The sequence below is a fragment of the Macrosteles quadrilineatus genome, unplaced genomic scaffold, assembly GCF_028750875.1.
Source record: "Macrosteles quadrilineatus isolate MER2022 unplaced genomic scaffold, UCM_ALF_1.0 Scaffold_9__3_contigs__length_116548681, whole genome shotgun sequence".
NCBI classification, from domain to species: domain Eukaryota; kingdom Metazoa; phylum Arthropoda; class Insecta; order Hemiptera; family Cicadellidae; genus Macrosteles; species Macrosteles quadrilineatus.
The window spans coordinates 12374328-12397534 of record NW_026542602.1 but is presented as its reverse complement, the minus strand read 5'-3'; the positions used below and the strand labels follow the sequence as shown (position 1 = coordinate 12397534).

The window sequence follows — 23207 nt, the reverse complement described above, 5'->3', positions numbered from 1 at the left end:
AGTAGTAACTATGACCGGTAATGATATTACTATCTTAATTTAGAGGATGGATGAAAAAAATCTAAGCGGCTGACAATGCTATATAGTCAGATCACGAATACTAGAAAAATATTTTTCTAGTATTCGTAGATACAGTACATATATTTGTCCTAGGACGCTAGGCACGAGTAGTGACTGTTTTTCACTTGACTTAATTCTAGACCTAGGGGTTGCAGCATTATCACTTAGATCAAATCCATTGGTGATTTGGTGGGATTTGAAACCGGGACCCATGTCCCGGGCTCTACCAATAGACCAGGTACCTCCCCAATGCTAGTCAGATATAGCTTTTTACTGTATTTTAAGTTATACTCGCGTGGATAGTGAAAAAGAAGTTGGTTGTTTTCTTGATGTCGCCCCCTAGAACTTATATAGAGTTATTACCATGTCTGTGATATTTTTGTGTGCCATGAATAAAAATCATAATGTAACCTTTGGTCCCCAGGGAGAAACAATATTTTTGGTGAGAAGACCTGAGCAAATAGATTTTGATTGGAAGGATGTAATGAAAATATTTAAAGTCTTTGTTTGGATTTTTGTGTTTACCTCCTTCGTAGTGACTTCTGTGGTCTACTGGTATGGGGTTGTCAGAATTCTACCATTGTTCAGAGAAGGCAAGTTTTGTGATGCATTTTGGTGTTTTTTCCATCATATTATTTTATTCCAAAAAAATAAAATCAAAGTTTCACAAAGTTCCTTAGTTCTTACAGACAGACATTGTTTCCTAAATTTATGAATTACATACTAGAGGTTCAAACAAACCTCTCTGTACTTTAACCAACAACTGAACTCCGCAGAATCGAAAAGCTTAAATATGTCTGCTCCATTTAAAATTAAAATCCATACAGGAATACAGTTTGATTAGGACTAGGAATACTATACATATAATTTAACAAGTTACATACCTACACCAAAAATCAGTGAGAAATCAGTTATATGAATAGAGTACCCAAAAAAAGTAATGTTTTAAAGGAGTAAATTTCTCAGCAGTTTTAACATGGAACGTTAATTCTGAAATTTACGTAAATGCTACATATTATTAACATCAGTGCTCGATTTGTGGCAGAACGGCATTCCAGTACCTCTCTATCGGAAAGATAGAGACCTAGAATATTGGCATAAATAGGTACAAATCACTTTAAAGTAACATATTTAAGTAACATATAGTTCCGGCACCTCAAGTTTTACAAATTAAGCACTATTTAATATTGTCCATCTTGGTCTTTGTTCTGGATTTGTGGCAACAATCCATCTTTGGGACAAACTATGATTCAACTGCTTCAATCTTCGCCAGTTGAAGGACTGGGTTATCTTGCAATTTGTGAAGACCAAGATTTTGACTCTCACTTGGACCTTAGAAGCCTATTATCAAGATTATGATTAATATTGTCGTGAAATCGTGATATCTTGTTTTAAAAAACACTCAAAAGACCTTCAAGGCTTAGACTATCGTTTTGCATTGACCAACGCATGTATTTGTTGTTGACAGATTGGTCCTACAGTTTCCTGACTGTGTTTGGACATTTCACCATGTCTACATCTCACAGTTATGTTAACGATCAGTTCATACTAACAGTTCTAACTGCATGGTCCATCTTCTCTCTGCTTCTAACCACCGTCCTCTCTACTGGTATTGTATCAAGGTAAGTAATCTTAAGGGTTTATTGCTCATTTATTCGTTTAAGAGTTTTATGTTCTAAACTGTATTGTTTAGATTCTACAGGGCGAGGCATACACGATAGCTTCCAAACTAAATGAGGTTGATCCTTGGTAACATTTTAAACCCCCCTATTAGAATGTGGAAAATTTTTTTTGAAACACTGAAAGGGTAGTTTTTAGAAAGTTTTAAAATTTAAAGGTGAATATTCCTAATGTTCAAAGGTATTTGTTCACCCATCATAAAAAAATGATGCTTACAAAACTTGCTACCTTTGCACAGTTAGTATACTGCGGCCATTTAAAATGAAATGAAATGAAATCAACTTTATTCACAATTTGCAAACATGTGCACGAATGGCGTCATTACATTGGATCAAAATCATAATACTTAATCCTAAAAAAGTACAAGACATAATCAATCACTATTGAAAATGTTCTTATTCTAATATATTATATGTAGAAGGAAATATTCATTCTTTTACAGTACAGGGGTTTAGTTAAAAATTACATTTTTAGCTTATTTTTCAAATTTTTTAGTTTTTGTATAGTCCTTTAATTTTGTTGGAAGAGCATTGTAACATTTTATACCCATATACATTGGTTTTTTTTTCAAAACATTTTAATCTATGGGAAGGTGTTGCATAGTTATTTCTGTTTCTGGTACAGTATTGATGAGAATCCCCTACCAGTGAGACATTATTTGAATTTTGGACAGTATATAATATACATTGATAGATATAAAAGCTATATACAGTCATTATGCCTAGTTCTTCAAATTTTTCCTTAACAGAATCTTGCCAATCCAAATTTAACATAATGCGGATTGCTCTTTTCTGGAGAATTAAAATTCTGTCTAAATTAGCTTGTGATGTTCCTCCATAAATACTTATACCAAAAGATAAATGTGAGTGAATATGAGCAAAATAAACCAATTTTAGTGATTCAAGTTTACAAAATTTTGATAATCGATAAAGTGCAAATAGGCCTGTTGACATTCGATTTGCCACATGATCAATATGATAATTCCAGCTTAATTTACTGTCTATGTATAACCCTAGAAATTTAGTGTTCTCAATAATTTGTATATCTTCACCGGCTAATTTTAGTGCTGGGTAGTCTGAGTTGGTATTAGTTTTTAGATTAAAGCGTGTAAAATTAGTTTTGGAAAGATTTAGTAATAGCTGATGATCTGAAAAAAAATTATTGATGTTCATCAAGTTATCAATGGTAGATGTTTCTATCTCATGAACAGATTTTCCGCTTACAAGAAGATTAGAATCATCGGCATATAAACAGATGGTATTTCTTGTTGAATTTGAAATAACAAACATCAAAAACATTAACATTGGGTAATCCATTGATATATGTAAGAAATAGTAGAGGACCCAAAATAGAACCCTGTGGTACACCATGTTTAAATGTTCTCAACTGTGATCTTGTTGTAACCATCTGGTTATGATTGTTTAAGTGTCTAATTTCTACAAACTGTTTCCTATTAGTTAAATATGATTGAAACCATTTTAGTGGAATTCCTACAACCCCTAGTCCTTCCAATTTTTTAAATAATTTATGATGAGATACACTGTCAAATGCTTTGCTTAGGTCCATAAATATTCCAATTGAGTAGATCATTACTTTCTAGAAAGTTAACGAGCTGATTATACATAGCTTTTTCATAAATTTTAGACATGACAGGTAACAAGGCTACTGGGCGATAGTTCGAAACATCTAATTGGTCCCCTTTTTTATAAAGAGGTTTTAATAAATATCATTGGGCAGAAACTTGATGCTCATGTAAAGGGTATTCAAAAAAGTCCTTGCAAAATTTTTACAAAAACAAAAAGTTGTACATAGGTAGTTTGCAACTGCTATCAGTAATGTGTAGGGTAATTGTTATCCAAGATTAATGAAAGGTCGACCTTTTCAAATACATCCTCAAATGTACTACTACTCGAAAGTTTAAACATTTTAAGTATGTTGTTCAGTAAATTTTGGAAAATGTAAGAGCTTACAAGTGCATTAACTCTAAAAGCAATAAGTTGTGTAATATAATTAAAAAGGTCTTTAAACATTTTCTACATTTGGAGTTTGGCTCTATCTCCAACGGTTTTTTAAGGACTCTGTACGAAATTTGGCCAAGCACAACTGTATTACATTTGACTTTTTAAATGAATTATTTCCCTTATTGGATTTTTTTTACTTTGTTGCCTGGACTATTAAACCCAGTGGTGGTTCTAGGACCTTGTCAAGGGGTGGGGAAGGCTGCCAGGGGTGGGAGATCCCTTGTAAGAAAGGAGGGGAAAAATTTTGAATTTTTTAAAGCCATTTGGTGGCTTCCTAAAGCCATTTTTAACACCTAGAACTGTGTCTAAAAACCTTTGTTGGGTACTCCAGTTAAGCTTTTTTTTTTAAATGTATGCTTAAATTTACTCCTTTTACCTCTACAGCCCCCCTCCCTTAGAACCGCCACTGATTAAACCAATGTCAGTTCCAAGAACTTTAATTATATTAGATTTAGTGTTTTAGCGAATTTCCCATATAGGGAATAAGCTATTAGGTGTATAGTCAATGCTATTACCGTAGTACTCATGGTAAGACCTGGACGCGGGAGCGATTTTTTTTTCGTTTTGAGGTCCCTAGAGGCCAAAAACACCATTTGTTCAAATTCATATATATATATATATATTTATATATTTATATATATATATATATATATGTGTCCGTTAGCACGATAACTCGAGCAAAAATGATCCGATTTTGATGAAATTTGGTACAAACGTGTAAACCTACGTTTATTTGAACGAGTTCGCGATCCAGCATGATCGGACCATGGGAACGGGGGTTTAAGGGGGTTTTTATGGGGTAAAAATAGGTTTTTCCCATTTTTGACCCAAAAAACATAAAATTTAGCAATTTCTTTCCCAACCATTTTGTAGAGCTTAAAAAAACAAATAATTTAGTATATTGAGGCGTTGTTATGCGCCTAATGGTTACGGAGAAAATTCCAAAAAATTGTAAATTTAAAATTCCCATGTTATTCTTATGGAGAATAAGTAAACTGTTGTAGTTTCATTTTCTAGTTGTTTTTCTAGGCCACTTCATGCAAATCAAAATAAGAAGGTTACAATACCTGCAGACTGCCTTTAGTGGTCCTTAAATATCCAACAGGATTACGCGTTTCGGTATTTGTTATACCATCATCAGATCCATATATACAAACTTGAAGTTTTTTGACTCATCATGTCACGTCACAGTTTTAAACACAGTTACAAAACATTTAAACACGAAAAACTATTTACAGTAGGCCTACTAATTAAAAACGAGAGACAAAAGTGAAGCAATGCATGCATTTCAAATGTCGAGTCTCAACTCAGTTGATTTGAGACTCGACATTTGAAATGCATGCATTGCTTCACTTTTGTCTCTCGTTTTTAATTAGTAGGCCTACTGTAAATAGTTTTTCGTGTTTAAATGTTTTGTAACTGTGTTTAAAACTGTGACGTGACATGATGAGTCAAAAAACTTCAAGTTTGTATATATGGATCTGATGATGGTATAACAAATACCGAAACGCGTAATCCTGTTGGATATTTAAGGACCACTAAAGGCAGTCTGCAGGTATTGTAACCTTCTTATTTTGATTTGTTGTAGTTTGCTTGTTTATGAACATATTTTGATCAAATTTGGAAAATGTTTTTATTTCTTACTAACTATTAACATTTTACAAAAAAAAAAAAAAAAAAACAGTTTTACCCTCCCTGATGCAGCAAACCTAAGTACTTGTTAAACTAATTCTATTTGAATAGGGAATAAATGTTATATTTTTAAGTAGACATTTCAGTGTAAATCCAATCAGGCAAATGGAAATTCGCTTAGTCTGCAGGTTTGCTGCGGCGGGGGTATTTTGTTGTTCCCTCAGTACTTGTAAATGTAATAGGCTATATTAATTCAGCGGAATGGAAAAGTTGAAAAATCTATATATTATATTGTGTACCTAAAATTGTTTGTAAGCCGGTAATTAGCCGTTTTTTTTCCAACTGTACCTTACTAATAGGGACATTTTGCTAAAAAGAACCACACAAATAAAAGGGAGCCAAAATATTTTTCCTGTAGGGTTTTCAATGTGTTTTACTTCAGAACTATTATTGCTGCAGTTTGATCCTGCCGATGTATTCGTCCCGTGTCGACACTCTCAAACAGTTGGTGGAAGGAGGATATTACTGGACGGCTCAGTATTACATCGAATTTGTCAGTGAAGATTTAAAAGCATCAATTTTTTATTTTCAGGTACTGGTAATGTTAACTTACAATACTAAAATACTTTCTCAAAATTAAGCTAAATCCAAGTTTTTGAACTTTATTAGGGTTTTAAGTGTTATAACTCTGGATATTGATTGAAATGCATCTATATATAATATCATCCTCATATATTATATGTGAAGGCAATTTCTACGAAACACTTAGAATAATGGACGGATTTTTACAAACGATATGTCAAAATTAAGTGTTTTTTTTGTAGACGCCTCGTTTCACCAATTCCTGTAACAAAGGTCCTCGGGCTTTGCCCCTCAGGCCATCAATATCCCAATGTATTTCTTATGAAGAAAATATTTTATTTACTTAAACAGACGAATACTTTGTATTGTATTAATTATAGCTGTTCATAGTAAACACATGATACACACAGAGTTTTTTTTTCAGTGTGAATTCGTTTTCAGTTTCAATAACTGGGGTGGAGTGATCACATTATCTTTGAGTTGACTCTTTTATTTCATCGGAAATTATGACCGTTTTGAAATAACACATGTAATACTTTGCAACTGCTCGAATTCGAGCAATAGGTGCACTAGTATATCTCTTTTATTAATACGTGAGGGCTGTTTTTTGTGAACAAAACTCCTCCGTTATTTCTGGACCGATTTTAATATTTGAGATGTCAAAATGCTTGTCCCAATTTTTAGTTTTGCATTAGAGTTTTTGTTTTTCAATATTATTTTTCAGAAATGTACCTCTAAAGTATGATTATCTTTCATAATATTAACATGGGAAAAAGTTGGAAGCAAGACATATGATATTAGCTGATGTTGGTGAAATTAAAGTTAATGAAAGAAAGTTTGTAGTAAACTCTTTTATTGTCTTACAAACACAACACAGAATTATATTTAGTAAACAACTTCATATGTACAATGTAAAAACATATGATGGTCCATCACTAATCCAGACTAGATGAGTTGGGTTGCAATATTCAACATCCCCCCTCACCAAACTTAGCTAGGTAAAAGTCCTAGGCACTTTTGAAATTTGTGATGTTTTGGTTCGCTTAGTCCTTTAGTAAAAATATCAGCAACCATGTATTCTGAGGGTTGGTAGTTCAATTTTTTTTCTCCATTTTGTACTTTTGACATAATAAAGACCACCCTGACGTTCAGCTGCCACAATTACATTTCCTCTTTGGTTTTGGACGACAGCTTTCTCTTTTTCAAAAATCACTTTAAATCCTTTGTCTGTTATTTTACTGACACTCATTAGATTTGTTGCCAAATCTGGTACAAACAGAGTGTTATTCAAATGTATGATTTCAGAATTTTTTAATTCCAGTGAAACCGTTCCTGTTCCAGAAACGTCAGATGTCTTTCCTTTAGAAGCAAGTTTCAAAATTCCGTTTGAATTTTTGATATCTCGGAACTGTGATTTCTCTCCACACATGTGCGATGTACATCCACTATCAATACACCAATCAGATGAAGTAGAACCTAAAATGTTCAAATTTGAAGAGAAACATTCAGCCTCTGCTTTAAAACTATTTCCCATTTGTTTGGATCTACAGTTGTTGGCTTTGTGTCCGATTTTTCCACATCTAAAACATTTAACTTTGAAACCTACTTTTGTAGTGTTGTTCTCATCTGGTTTCTTATGACTATAAGTGTTGTGAATACCTTTCTTGGAGTTGAACTGCTTTGTTTTGCAATACAATGTATCTTCATTATTCGTACAAGTGTCTTTTGACCTAGCTTCACTCTCCTCAATTACTTTTATTTTTAAATCATTAGGAGAAGGTAAAGTGTCTCTAGACTCAATTGCTACACGGAAATTTTCAAATGATGATGATAAGCTGTAAAGTAGCATAATGCTCAGTAAGTCTGAATTGATAATTATGTCCATTTCTTGAAGTTTGTCAACAATCTCCATAAATTTGTTGACATGATCCCTAGCCTAGCATCTTCTCCATCTTTCATTTTATGAACTATTAACTGCTTTAATAATGTGGCTTTCCTTGCAGGACCAGAACTTTGGTAATTGTTCTGCAGGCAATCCCATACTTCTTTGGAAGTTTTGCAGTTTTTTACTAATTTCAATTCACTAGGTGAAATTATCAATATTAGTTCTGATTTAGCTTGAAGATCTTTAACTATCCAGGCATTCTTACCAACTTCATCCTCAGGACATTTGTTCTCCCCAGATACATATTCCATTAGGTTTTGTTGGATTAATATAGCTTCAGCTTGAATTTTCCAAGTGTCATAATTATTTCGTTTCAAAGGTTCAATTCTATAGCCAAAACTCATTTTACTTATTTTTAAGCACAGAATACTGTAAAATGATTATTTTAATATTCCAAATGGCCCATAACCTTTGTTGGTGAAATTAAAGTTAATGAAAGAAAGTTTGTTGTAAACTCTTTTATTGTCTTACAAACACAACACTGAATTATATTTAGTAAACAACTTCATATGTACAATGTAAAAACATATGATGGTCCATCACTAATCCAGACTAGATGAGTTGGGTTGCAATATTCAACAGGGAAAAAGTTGGAAGCAAGACATATGATATTAGCTGATAATATAAAAAAACATATGACGTTTAATTATTTTATTTTATGATGTATATCATAAAATTGATATTATATTTTGATATAGTCATTCTTCAAGAATGGCAAGACTTATTGATGAACAGGTGCTTGCTTCCTGCCATTGTTTTTTGTTAAATGTTTTAATTATTGTTCTACTAATATTCTTATGAACAGATTGTAAAATAAATTCTGATAAAAAAAATCTTCAAGAAGAACTGGTAATATTGGAATGAATATAAATATAATGAATATAAATCATTATTTATAAATAAAATGGACAATTCATTTGACAGTTTGCTTGTTTACATTTATTAAACTTTGTGAGATTGTACTTTGTTACCATGGAGACCAATCAATATTTACTTTTAAATCTCTCACCTCAAAATTTTGAAAGCCCGTGGGGCAGAGTCCTAGTTCAATATTGAAGGGGGAGTAGTTCTATATGTATCCTCGGAGCGGTAGCTTTATTTTTGTCCAATTGGAGTCCAATCGGTTTCAGTAGTTTTTGAACTCATCTCATACAAACACACAGACACCAGATCTTCTTTATAATAGTATATAGATAAGCTTTGAAGGGATGCTGCGCTCATCCACGGCCACTTTTAACTACAAGCCGCGGCCTGGTAGAATTGGCAACGTCGCAAGTGGTGTTGTTTAGTGACAGACGTCCCATAAAAAAACATGGCAGGCAGGTGACATCAGCTCTTTAATTTGCACCTTATTGATTTAAATTTAAATTTATGAGCATAAATGTTTTAAAATATTGAAAACAAAACATACAGAATTGAAAACCGAAACAATATGAATTAAAAAAGTCAATATATTGTCATAGTCCAGTAACCAATCTTTCGTAAATACACAAATAACATTAGCTGCTTCCAAACAAAACAGCTGTTAGAACACTACTTGCAACGTTGCCAATTTGAAGCTGGTGTTAAAGGTGGCCGTGGCTCATCTCGTTCGGCTGACTATTTGTGGAAACTGAACTGGAGCAGGATAAGCTTTTTTGGCGAGATTTGACAACTAACCTCAACTAAAGATGCTATTGTAATATTTAATTTTGTAGAAGAGGTAAAAAACTAATTTATTGTTATTCGCAGAGCTTAGATTGCCAGTGCTGATTTATAATTGTTCCTATAATAGGTTTTGTTATAACTTTTAATATCAGTTTTAAAGTTGTTTAAAAACTCTTGCAACAGAAAGTGTATCATTAAGCATAAAAGTTAATACATTTTATAACTAATTTTATGTAATTACTTTTCCAGAACAAAAGGCACAAGCTTTATGAGAAGAGATACAAGTACATGACAGAAAATGCAGTCAGCGCTGCAATGTATACCGATAAGAAAATGACGATGATATCTCAGGTGTTAAACAATGATTTAGTAGTGTTGGATACAGATGGTACTGTAGGACACGAGGCTTTGAAGCTGTATCGGGTAGCAAGAGAAAGTCTTGGCAGAGGGCATATTTCGTTTGGAGTCGAGAAACATTCGCCTATGTTGGAGCCTTTGACAATAATGACCATGAGGTTTATGGAGGTAATAAGTTCAACAATACATATATATAATAGTAATAATTGGGTTAGAGTGGTTAGAAAACTTGTCTAATAATCAGTTAAGGTAGAATATTTGATGGTAGCATTTTGATGGTTTGAAACTGTCCATCATTGGGCTTACGTGATACTGGCTCAAGAAACAGCTGGTCTTACTCACTAAGGGCCAAGTAGACCAATGACATTAACAAACTACAATCTAGCATTTTCCACTCATCTCAAAATGCCTTATATACTCGCCCGATAGGTGCTTTTAAAAATGCTTTGGAAAAAATTTATCCTGCTGGTGACTACATGTCATTCACTGGATTTTTATGCAAACTAGATTGTTAACTAGCCCAGTGTACTCACACAAGCCACAAGAACGATTAATATTCTTGGCAACAGAAAAATTTGTTCTAGCTGGAGTTGTAGTTATATGAAAAGTGATTAAAAGAACAAATTAATTACACTAAAAGATGTGGAACAAGAAAATAAGGTTGATTACATATACCTAGGGAATATAGTGCATCAAATATATTACTTGAGAGTTAAGGGTTTCTTCTTGCCATTCAAAATTTATCCAACAATTTTTTTTATATAAAATGTTGGAACATTTTTACTTATTTTCCTATTTGTGTTAATAAAACACATTACCTTCAGGTTTAAAACTTGCTTTAAAAAATGCTGTCAAATAAAACAACATCTTTTAAAGACTTTTTACATCCTACTACACAGAAACAGGTACTTTTGGATCCGCATTGATATGCTGGAAAGTTGCCCTTTACCATGCCTAAACACGGAAAAGTAACGTTATGACGTTAAAAATTACTCTTACTTTAACTTTTTTAGGCTGGTCTCTTGCGTGAGTGGAAGTTTCAAGTGCTCTATCGCTGGCCATTGTTTAACACAAGACATCTCCTAATAGAGAATGATGTTCCTACCTTCGGTCAACCAGAGGTAATGCCCATCTCCAAACTTCGTCCACTATTCTACATGCTAACTGCTGGCCTCATGTTTGCCTTCATCATTTTTTGTCTTGAAATACTCTGGTATAATGGTTAAGGGGACGTTCTTCTTCTAATTTGATTTAGATTCAGTAACTACAGTGCTGTTTATACATAAAGTGTTTTTATAATTTGTTATACACATTTTAAAGTTTTCAATATCACTGATTGCTGAGTTATTGTGAAGTTACAGAGGTTTTAGAGACACCAATAATTAGGCTACTGTAACAAATGATTTGAACGGAAGGAACATGGTAAACTTCTTGCAGGACAATACCATTATCTACTTGTCAGAGTAATTGATTGTTAAATGATTTTATAAATTACGTCTTTATGAATAAGTAAAATACAGGATCACCATTTTTAAAGTTTTAAAAATGTTTTGAGTGTGTTTTCAGAGATAAAAAAAATTATCCTTTGAGTAGAAATTGTATCCTCTTCCATATGTCACCTCAACATTAATTTATCAATGTTGTCAATAAAATGAGATCCTAGATCCTATAAACCCTTTCAATTAGACATTGGGGTCATTTTGTCATTTATAGTTTTCCATGATGTTTGTTTTTTCCATAACTCTCTTAAAATATTAAATGTTAAAGGACTAGATAAATACTTGAAGAATGTTTTGGATGGAACAATGGTTAATTTATTGTAGTGGTTGTCACCAGATGAAAAAAGTCGCCCGTGTGGTGAACTAAATTTTTCGTCATATTGCATCATTAATTACAAGGCTAGAAAACAAAAGAATTTTTTTAAAGATAACCTCTCAAAACGACTTCCAGCTTGTTTTCAATTCTGCTAATTGCTAATGCAAATAAGCAGCTGTTTAGTAAGTGATTCAATCATATTTTGTCTATTACGATTGTGTTAGAGTACATTATACCCTCGATATGTCGAGCAATCGACAATAATAGGCTAAAAAACATTACCTAATAAATCAATCAATAAATAATTTTGATGGATGTGATTGCCACAATCGAAATTTACAACAGCTGATTTTTACTCCCAAGAGACTAAAATGATTTTTATTCCCTAGAGAGTATAAATGCAACTTTACCCGCAACCCATACATTAAAAATGGCTGTTTTTGATGTAGTATGACAAAAAATATGATTTACTAATTTACTTTAAAGCTACCTACTCAGATGGTGTACTGTTGATGTTTTTACGGACCCAAATCGAATAGTTGCTTTTAAATTGGCAGACTTTTAGTAGAAAACAGATGATCAACAAAACTGTTCTTTCCATTGCACAACATTTCACTAAAACATTTTTTAGCCACAACTAATGAGTTGTAGCATAAAGCATCTATAATCATGTAACCATAACAAGAAAGATATTTTTAGTCAACTTAAATGTAAATGTAACTTAAATTACTCTTTCTTTTAGGAAATACCTAAAAGGTTTTCAAGCTTTTTGTGTGTGTGTAAAAAAAGTAAAAACTCCAAGAGTATAAAAATTAGATTGAGAATTTATTTTGCTCCTAATTATAATAAGTCAACATTCAACAATAGATAGACAAATGCTTATAAACTTAACAAGCTCTTAAACAATATAAACTGATGTAAATCAGATAATTGCATTTAAATTAGTTAACTAAAAAAATCACCTGCTGGAATAAAGAAAAAAAAACAACCTGAACTTGCAAAATAAAAACAACCTCACATTTTTTACAAAGACATTGTCTCGAAATCAGCCTAACAAAGTTTAAGAATTAGGATGTTCGCTGATCTGTATAGCAAAACAGCAACATATACTCAACATATCACTGTACAAAACTAACCAACACAAAACATCTAACTGTGCTTAGGTTTGAATAAGTTAATTTAACATTGGATTTTTAATACCAAAATTATTTAAAACAGGTATTAATTAAACATTAATAATACTGGGTAAATATAAAAAAATTCTGTTTTATACTGATTATTTTCAGTAAATCACTTGTTTTCAACAAATTTAACGAAATAATCTACCAGTTCCAATTTGAACATTGAAAAAAGCGGTACAAAGCTTAACATTAAAGCAACCTCCTGATTCGCAAGTAACAAAAGTTTTAATTTTGATATATTAAATGTTTATTGGAAAGCAAGCTTATAGATGAAATAATATTCTTACAACTAACAATATAAGACATTGCTTTAAAAAAATCTTATTAAAAAATACTACCTCACCTAAAAACTAGTATAGTTATCACAAATTTTCAAATGGAGTAAAAATGCATTAAAAGCTGAAAAAAGTTAAATAGCTCCTGATGAAAAAATAAGCATGACAGAAATTACAGTTTAAGATATCATATTATGATAATAGTAAATTTAAAGTTACAATGTATTAAGCTTTTATTGATATCTAAACACTTTCTTTGACATTCTGATTGAGTTTGTACAGTCGATATAGTGTGGGAAGATGTGCATTATATGTACATCTCTAGTTGGGGAGACAAATTAGAAGTGAAAGCTTTTTACTGTACCACTCACTGGAAAACTATTGCAGACTAGGGTTTAGTCCTTCAAGCCAAGCTAGAGATGGGCTTAAAAAACTGGAGGGAAGCAGTTTAAAACCAGATCCAGAGGAGAAAAAACTACTGTAAGTAGAAACGATTGGGAATGAAGCCAACAACAATACATTATTTTATGGTGGATATTTTAACAAGAGGAGGAATTATTAACCTCAAACCTCACATTTTAAAGTAAAATTGATAGGTAATATGTCCACTGCAATAATTATTATATTACCATACTCTACTGAGCTTAAAACCTAACTGAAAAGGAAGAATTCCAAACCCTAAAGGCCGACTTAAAGGAAGATTTTTCCACTAATGGGAAAATCCAGATAATAAGAATATATTTTTTACTGTGTCAAGAATCTAGAGCTAAAGAATTAGGCTAACTTATTTCCAGTTAAGTGGTACACATTTAAAGTATTCCAGTTAATAAAGGTTATTTCTACTCACTAGTAGCCAATAGGAGTTGATTGCTAAACACTGGTGGATTGCTTTTGAAAATATCAAAGTTTCAACTATAAAGAATAGATTTCTTTTCTTTCAATTTCATTTGACATACAGGTCTTGTAGAAACTATAGCTATCTTATTTGTTGTTGAAATATTTAAACTTCAAACTCGACTAAACATGTAGGTTGATAATTCTGAGTTAAACTTGTAGTAAAATTAAATTAGGAACCTATTTTGGAATAGTGCCAAGTCAAAATATTTTTAGTAGGCCTACAGTATTACAACTGATGGGTGAGGTTCACTAACTTTAAATTTTACCAACTCTAATAGTAGGCTAAATTATTAAAAATCACAAACTCCAGATTTCACGCCTCAATATTTTATACTAAAGTCAAAGTCTCTACTATGAGTGTTTACAAATTATTTTTTTGAAATAAAAGTGTTTACAATGCCAAGCTCACCATTGAAAAGGTGAATCCCAATAGCGTACAAATTGAGTGCTGAAAACAATTTAACAGACGCTGAGGCCCGGGCAAAGCCCCGGCTCGCCAATAAATCAGCAATCGCAATTGGCATTCAAATATTTCAGTCTGACGAATCACAAAAGAGCAGTGGTGATTGTGCTGCGTTACCCCGAAAGTGGGCGTAGATCAATGAAATACCCAAAGGTAGCAGCACTGCCTGGATCTATAGCCAGTGTCTTTGAAATATGGCTTGAATAGAAAAAATCCCCAAAACCAGGACAAAAGCATTGTTAGATGGGATTTTACAGGAATTTTTAGTACCAACCTACACCAAATTAAAGCTTGCATTCTAAGCTACAGCCTGGCAATGATTATAACGTTCCCTGGCAATGGCTGAGCTCATAATGAACTAATGTAGTGAGAGTGGCATCTATAGATGTAGGCCGATAGGAGCGCTCATGACGCACTACATTAATAGATTTTGCCCACACTCAACGTCTTAACACCTTTTTAACACTTAAAATTTATTGAACCAACAACATTAAATTGTATAGAGATTGGAGCCCATGACCCCTTAGTCAATCCTAGAGCAACGTCACAAACACGGCGGACGGTACCTGCAATCTGACCGTGGCAACCCCTGCAGCAACTTCTGGCCGGAACTGTACTTTTGGAGTTGATTTTGAAGCTCGTGAAACACTCTGCTTATTAAATTAATACCATTGGAATTTGTGAAACGATGACTATTTAAAACTTATGCTATTGGACTTGGTGAAATCTGGAGTTTGTGAATCGCTCTGATTATTTAAATATTTTACTATTGGCGTTGATGAAATTTTGAGTACTTGAACTGTTTTTTGCTTTTTTTTAGATTATGACATTGTCGAGTCCTTATGTCAAGAAAAAACATTAATCAATGTACCTTAGAAAGTTACAACCTAGGTTTGGTAGCCTATTCCCTTTAAAAACATAAAAAGTACTACAGGAAAACATTTAGAAACTGTTTAATGAAATATATAGCATTTAAACTACACAGCAATAATGATGTGATAGTCAAGAGCCCGTGTCAGCTGCTGGTATTTAGAGAACAACAATGACAACATTCTCTGTATTACAAAGAACTAAATCTTTGACTATTAGTTAATGACTTAATCCATAACAAACATTCATTAAATATTTTGTTTTTTACTTTTTCAAGAATCAGAAGTAAAATCTTTAAGGTTGAAACCAAAAGCAATCCAACAGTTTTGTGCATCATCATCGCAACACTACTAGTTAAGTACATGACACCCGGAAAAAAAAATTAAGTCTCTACCCACTCACAGCCTTGTTAACTCTCGTTAACTTCTAAAATTGCACTTATACTATTTACAGCATTGTATGTTAAACTTGGCAGGAGCATTATAGTTTACCACTCGATTATTGATTAAAAAATGGAAGCACTTTATTTTATCTGCTTAGTTATTTACTTCTAATTTTGTGAATTTAACCGTAAATGAGGAAGTTATTGGGCAAAACAATTAAAATATTGTACTGATAGCTAATTGTTACTTGTAAAAAACCTAAACCCTCCTGCCAAATAATTCTCCTAAAATACGTGACTTCATTTACATGTTAATGTATTTAGTATTTACAAATTAAACAAAACTATTAATCTTCTTGCACTTTGTACAAAGTATATACAACTTATTTTTTAACTTGAGTCCAAAACATTTTCACTTGTAACAAAAACATCTCATCTTCACAACAGTTCATGGTTGGATTTTGTTCGACCCTCAATATCATCAGTTTAGTTTCCATATTCATTTGAAAGGTATAAAAGGCAGTATGGTTCAACATTAACATAAGTAACAGTAAAGTTTAAATCAACTCATGATTAACAGGGGCATTGTTAAGTACATTATCTACTGTTTAATTATTTTGTTTGTAAACAAATTATTGTGTTCATAACAAGGTTAAACATAATTTTGTGCGAAAATGTAATAAAACGTTTTGTTAAAACTTAACTTGAACAATTATAAGGTTATTTATAAACTTCTCATAAAAACTGTCAACAACAAATAAATGGTAACGTTAAATTACTTGTTGGTACATTATGTATTACACAAACTGAATTAACAATTTAGCAAATGAATGTATCGTAATGGTAATTGTAACTTGGTAAAGAGGTCAAAACATGTTTAACAATAACAAGAAAAACTTCTATGAATAAATGTTTACAATTTAGACAACACGCTGTGTAAAAAGTCTTTTATAAAGCTAAAACTCTTTAAAATGTAAAACCATCTGTTCTTGGTTGATCTTGTTGCAAATCATTTGATGAACTATTTATCTTAAACCTTTGACTATGCATAGAACTGGACATTCCATGCTCATGCTCAAGTCTGAGCCAGTTCCAGAATAAAAATGAACTTTGTTGAATTGAGCCAGTGACAGAATTCTCTAATGTAAATAAATAACAGAAGTCACTTGCGCCAACTTTTAACAAAACCAAACTATGGTTCGGCCACTTAGAAAGCGACCTCCTCCAGCATTGGTTTAGCATTAGCACGCAGGTCGTTTTCTAAGCGGCCAAACTATAACGGGATAACTTATTGTAAACATCTCTAATGTCACACTATGTTGATAAAAATCAAGGAACAAAAATAAGTAAGCTTAGCACACTGAGTGGCTCATTCAAACATGTTCTTTAAAAAAAAAAATGGCTATGGCTGGTCCATTGGGATGTCTACTACCAAATTACAAAATCTTATCATACTGAAGTAATTGAACAGTCGATACCAACACCTTTCTCCTCAAAACTTCTCTTTGCCTATGTTTTGCGTCTCCGATGAGTACTGTAGACTCTGGGTGCGACCACCTGGTTACTAATGCTCGAGCAGTTCCGTTGCTCGAGTATCAGGAGAGTTTCACGTGCCGTTGTCGTCCGGCAGTTCCTCATCAGGGTCGAGTCGGCCGCCTCCACTACACACCCTACACTTGCAGCAGACGATGCATGGAGCTGCCAGCAGGAGCAGGGGTGAGGCTACAAGCAGCAGGATACCGAAGCCAGCAAAGATCCCAATCACCTGAGTGCACATGGAATAATTAACAATGCACACAGATAAGATTGGGGAAAAGAAATTCCATCCGGCAATAAGAGTGAGATATATAGAAGATTTAAAAGTAGTTATATGCCTGTGAGTTGAAGAAATGACAGGAGAATCCACCCAACCTATTAAATTCCACCTGATCCATCTAATGACTACTAGTGTCCCTGTTGCTCAAATTCAAGCAATTGCTAAGTATTACAGGTGTTATTTTAAAACGAATAACAGTAATAATTTCTGATGACTTTAAAAGAATCAACTCAAAGATTATGGAAATACTGAAGATGTACATTATCAATTTTCAAAAGCTGATCTTGTTATTTAGTGTTTTCTACAAATAGCCTTACTCATAGCCGCATTAGGTTGTCCATAATAACGATTACAAATTCTAAAAAAAAAAAAACACATTTATATTTCTTCTCCTCGGTGGTGTTCTATGACTTTCCTATGTTTCCATCGTTTGCAAATCAGCTCTTTCAATGATTACCAAGAAATGCAGCACAGTGTTAATTTAGTTTTCTTTTTATTATATAAGCTATCCAGGCTCACTTGCTTTTTTCCATTGTAATATTTACGCCAACCCAAATTCAAATAGTAAATATTCAACCAAGTAAGTAAATGTTTGTAGCAAACTTATTGACTGTTAATTAACATGTTCTTCTTCTCACTTTTAATATCTGACAACAGCTGGAGTTTGATAACAATGTTTGTTTCCCATGTTAATCTTATCATAGATAAAATAAGTCCCTTAGTAGATTTCCCATCCCTATTGAACAGCTGAAGCCAATTTTATTGATAGTTCTGTCAGGTTTTCTGAAGATGTTGTGTTTTGTTTACAATTAATTTGTTTCTATTATTTTAGGGTTAGTTTCTCATAATTTGTGTCTCACTGTTGGTTATATGGCTAGTGGACGAGTTATTGTTTATGATTAGATAGTTTTATTTGGTTAAACGAGGTTTTAAATTACTGAAATAATAACAAGAAACAAATAGTAAACAAAACACAACATCTACAGAAAACCGGACAGAACTAACAATAAAATTGGCTTCAGCTGTTCCATAAGGATGGGAAATCTACTAAGGGACTATGTTTTCTCTATGATCTTATGGAGAAATACGAAACTTTAAAGGGCCCCAGGGCGTCACTCTCTAATTATTTCCCTAAAAAGAAAGTTTCCTGCACAATTTCATGTTACGCTCATTCCAATGACACCAAAACACGTCAATCGGTTCAGTAGTTTCGGAGGAGTAATTGTCTTAAAAAACTTGCTTGCGTATTAAATAAGTATAGATTTTGGTGAACATCTCCCGGTTAATTCTGCCACAGACAGGACAGGTAAACTCATTGTTTGGCCTATGGACCAGGGAAATATGGAATTTGAAACCTCTACTTATGGTGCCGTTTCATTGCCAAGGAGATAACATTTCAAAAAAACAATTAAACCTGACTTTTCTACCGCAACAACAGCTCTAGTAAAACCAGTAGATTTTAATTCATAAAAAAATACAGTTTCTAAAATTGAATATTATTATTCTTTTGTTACAGTTATTTTACTTATAAGTGATTGCTACATTACCTGAGTCCGATGCCAGATCACACTAGCTCTAGAATGTCCTAGTTTGTTTTTGCATGGACCCTTGTCATAATGCCGCAATAGGAAGTCGTCCTAAGGAATAAAGGTATTAAATAACTGTTGCATATTAGTGATATGACATAACACATATTAGAGTACAGCAAAACTAGATTTTTAATATGGATAGTAGTAGTTCAATTGTGTTACAGTAGATATTTAATGGTTTACGCTTAAAAAATGAGTGTTCTTTCCTATAACTTATAGACTAGTCCACTATCATAATGCACATGGTAACAACAATTGCTTTAAACAATGTATTAAAAAGTTTACTTTTGGATATTGCAGGGGCCACCAAGGGCCTCAGCCTAAGGAGACCTGATTTTTTCCTTCCCTTCAAAAATTAATTTCACCAATAAAACCTGTAACGGAGTTCAATCGTCATTGCTGAGTATTTATTCTTCCGATCGCCAAAAGCGTTTGCAAAGATTTTACGATCAAAAATCATGATTCCGATGTGATCATAGGAGACACTGATTAAGTCTTCATAACAACAAACAATGTTCACAATTTCTCAGCAACCACATTCATGATTTGACCGCAACAGCTTGAGACGAAGTTGAAGCTCATGTGACCGTGAAAGATGAAAGATGTACATGATTTTGCCGTTAATGAAGGAGATGTTGTCTATTTCACAGTGACCCCAGGGGATGCCCCTGTTTTTGTTGAAACGAAGGACATTGTTGAAGATTTCACCGTGATTGCAGAAGTAGTTGTTAACTTATTGTAGGATAAAAAATCTAAATTGTTAGAAACTTTGAAAGAAATGTTATTTAAACCTGACCTGATTTTGACTCAAGACCCAAAAAGGTCAACCAAAGTAAAAAATGTATGTCTCACATATTCCTATGATAGTCATATACCTTGATGGTTTGAAAGTAAAATATATAATAGCCTTAATAATTAAAAAAAAGTTATATATTTAAAATAGCCTATTATTTTAACTATCAAAGTCTTTTTGTGGACAGTGTTACTTCCATTTCAGAATCCAATCTACCACTATAGTCTAGGACTCGCACATTAGTATAGGAGAGAAACTTACGTCTAGGGAAGCGAGGCAGTACCAGCAGAAGACGTGTTTACAGCGTTTACACATCATCTGTGCACATCCCTCGTCTTTCTCTATCGGCACGGCACACATCGGACAGCACTTGATCAGCTCAGAGTCAAACGTGATTCCTGGTATTGGCTGTGCAAGGTCCTGCAAACAGAGTGTTAGATTCATTTATACGATGTTTATTCATACTTTTGATTTACATGGCTATGACTTAATATATCAAATTTAAATACAGCAGTATAACGTACAACTTTCTACTACAGTAGAACGTCAATAGTTCGGACATACAAAATCCGGAATGTCAATTGTCTAAAAAGAAATAAAATGTTATACTGTCTTTTTAAACTAATTAAGAACTTGGCTCTACAAAAACAAAATACTACCGCAGTTTAAAAACCGTTCACACATTTATTTTTAAAAGCTCTAACATGTAGTGTCTAATGTTTTTAGTCTTCACTGTGTACACATGTTGTTAAAAATTAAATACGATACAGTGCTTGAACATAAAACATGTTTTAAATACACCTCTCTTTTAGACTCTTTACCTATAATAGTAAATATACAATTAATTGTAAAAAGTGTTTTACTCAAATAGTATACACGCTCACCTTTTTTTAAGGTACAGTAGACTCCCTCTTATCCGAACACCTTTTAACCGGACTACACTCGGCGGAAATGACATCTCTTTAACCGGACAGTTTTTATCAGCAATTCAATTCAATTCAAAGATACTTTATTCACAGATATACAAAAGTATACATGAATGGCGTTCAGAACAATACATCATACATTACATCGACTAATAGCTAGATAGAATTCTGATACAATATACATTTATACATAGATATTTTATACATATACAGAAATATTTATTTAAATCATCGGTTTAACCGGACTAGATCGGCAGGAAGTGGGCGGTACTGAAACAACCGTTCTCGTGAGATAGATTTTAGACCAGTGTTCACGTGTGTAAATACAATGCTATCCTAAATTTAAGTCAAATATGCAGTTAAACGGTCCGTTTTTACGAGTTTTAGTGGGCATCGGTTTAACCAGAAAAACCGTTATCCTGACTGGCCTTGGCCCCGAGGAATCCAGATAAGAGGGAGTCTACTGTAATAATATTGACAATAAGGAAAATTTGATAGTCCAAATGGGTTCCAGTTCCAATTAATTTGGATTGTTCACGTTCTACTATACTTTTATATGAGTTATTAAGAGACAGTTGAAACAATAATGTAATGAAATTAAACATAAAGATAAAGAGGAAGTAGTCATAGTAACATCAACATGTAGCTAATGTAAATCAATTAAATTCCAAGCTACTTGCCAAGATTAACCTTAAGATGAGTCGGTGGCTCAGTTAGTAGTGCAACCGATTATGAATCTAAGCCAGCGATATCTATGGTTTGCGTTCCAGTACATTGAAGGATTTAAGTTACCTTATCTAGTAGCCTTTGTCCTTGCAGAGTTAGTTTTTTCCGATAATATATTTCGCATTATGAAATATAGGAGGAAACAACTAAGTCTGCAAGAACAAAGGATACATAACATAAATAATTCAATTTTCTAATTCTTAACAATGAGAAAATAAATGAAGTAAAATTAAAATTCCAGTAAAGATTACACCCTTTGCTGTGTGCTTCAGACGTTTCACGCACAAGCCTTTGACACCCATATAAAAAGTTAGAATAAATGCATGGCTAAAATAGGCTGCCAATCTCTTTCATTCAAAGAAAAAGAAAGATAACTGGGTAACCATTTACAAAACATAATCATTCTAGTTTGTTTTGGTAATTTTTTTCTTACCTCTGGCCGGCACGGCACACCCTGGTGCCAGGCGGCTCGACAATTACTGCAGAAGTCTGTCTCACAGGTAGGACAATGGACTGACTGTGGAACACATCTCTCTGCAGTAGAGCACACAGTACACACAGTCTCACAGCCAGCACTCGGACACCAAGTCCTGCTCTTGTCTAGCTCTACCTCTGCAACACGAAAACATTATTGTCCTAACATTAAAAAGATAGTAGATATGTATTATCTATTAAATATATTGAAATAAAATGAATGGATATAAATAAGTGATATGAGTGTGATAAAGGGGATTTTAGTAAATTTTCCTACAGCTCTATCCAGTTGATAAAATACTATTGCATTGATGGTTTCCTCGTTTTTATTTTAAAATCTAATATGGTATACTCAATAAGGAAATCCAATGTTCACTGAAATCGGCGGTATAATTTCAGTATTCCTGCTTTCGCCAAAATGGCTGGAAACAATCCAGCTTCTATGTGCCTGAGTGGTTGTCAGAAAAATTTTAAATTGGAGGTTAAGTTCACATTTTGTTAAAATAATGTATGGTAGAGTATATTTATAAAAAAACATGACCAAACAAAATCAAATTAACAGTTTAGGTCATTTTGGTTTGCCCCTGAATAGATTTAAACTTTCCAATTAGAATTATATATTTCCAATGATCCAGAATGTTTAAGTTATTCAAGCGAATTTTGTATAGCACTGGCCTCATTGGAAGAACCTGAAAAAGTTTTAATCTTACATTCAGATAAATTTATATTACAGTATGGATACCCACATAAAAATATGTTGCAAATTTTGAATATTTAAGGTATGGTCAAGCTCCAAGAAATTGATTTTCTTCTTCACGTTATTAACGGTTACCATTATTCTTAAGTTTATGTATTTTCTTAATACTGAGATTATAGACAGGAACAGAAGTGAAAGAACTAGTTACCAGCCCAGTACTGCTGTTAACAATGTACCATGTACTTTCCCTGTTTATAGAGGTACTTTCCATAAAATTACTTCAGACTTGCTGGAAAGTAAAGGGATAGTAAGTAATTGCCTATATTACTTGCATTCTTGGATAAGGCAAGACCTAAGGGTGTTCTGGTTGTGGAAGAAA

At 33.0% G+C, this 23207-nt stretch overlaps 2 protein-coding genes across 3 annotated transcripts in view; one reads left to right on the top strand and one right to left on the bottom strand.

Moving 5' to 3' along the window:
• Positions 1-10: 10 nt before the first annotated feature.
• On the top strand, positions 11-11358 carry LOC129003248 (uncharacterized). The gene is made up of 5 exons (XM_054431541.1): positions 11-17; positions 1529-1682; positions 5853-5985; positions 9817-10092; positions 10938-11358. Exons 1-5 carry the CDS (start codon positions 11-13, stop codon positions 11148-11150), a joined length of 783 nt encoding a protein of 260 aa, XP_054287516.1. The 3' UTR covers positions 11151-11358.
• A 1202-nt stretch (positions 11359-12560) lies between these two features.
• The window catches only part of LOC129002290 (E3 ubiquitin-protein ligase RNF144A-like), a 157656-nt gene continuing 147009 nt past the window's right edge, over positions 12561-23207 (bottom strand). For both annotated transcript variants that reach the window (XM_054429975.1, XM_054429976.1), the window contains exons 6-9: positions 22091-22269; positions 20267-20425; positions 19171-19260; positions 12561-17572 (exon numbers count right to left, since the gene is read on the bottom strand). In XM_054429975.1, the coding sequence (XP_054285950.1) occupies positions 17414-17572; positions 19171-19260; positions 20267-20425; positions 22091-22269 (587 nt within the window). In that variant the 3' untranslated portion in view covers positions 12561-17413. The remainder of the gene's footprint in view (positions 17573-19170; positions 19261-20266; positions 20426-22090; positions 22270-23207) is intronic.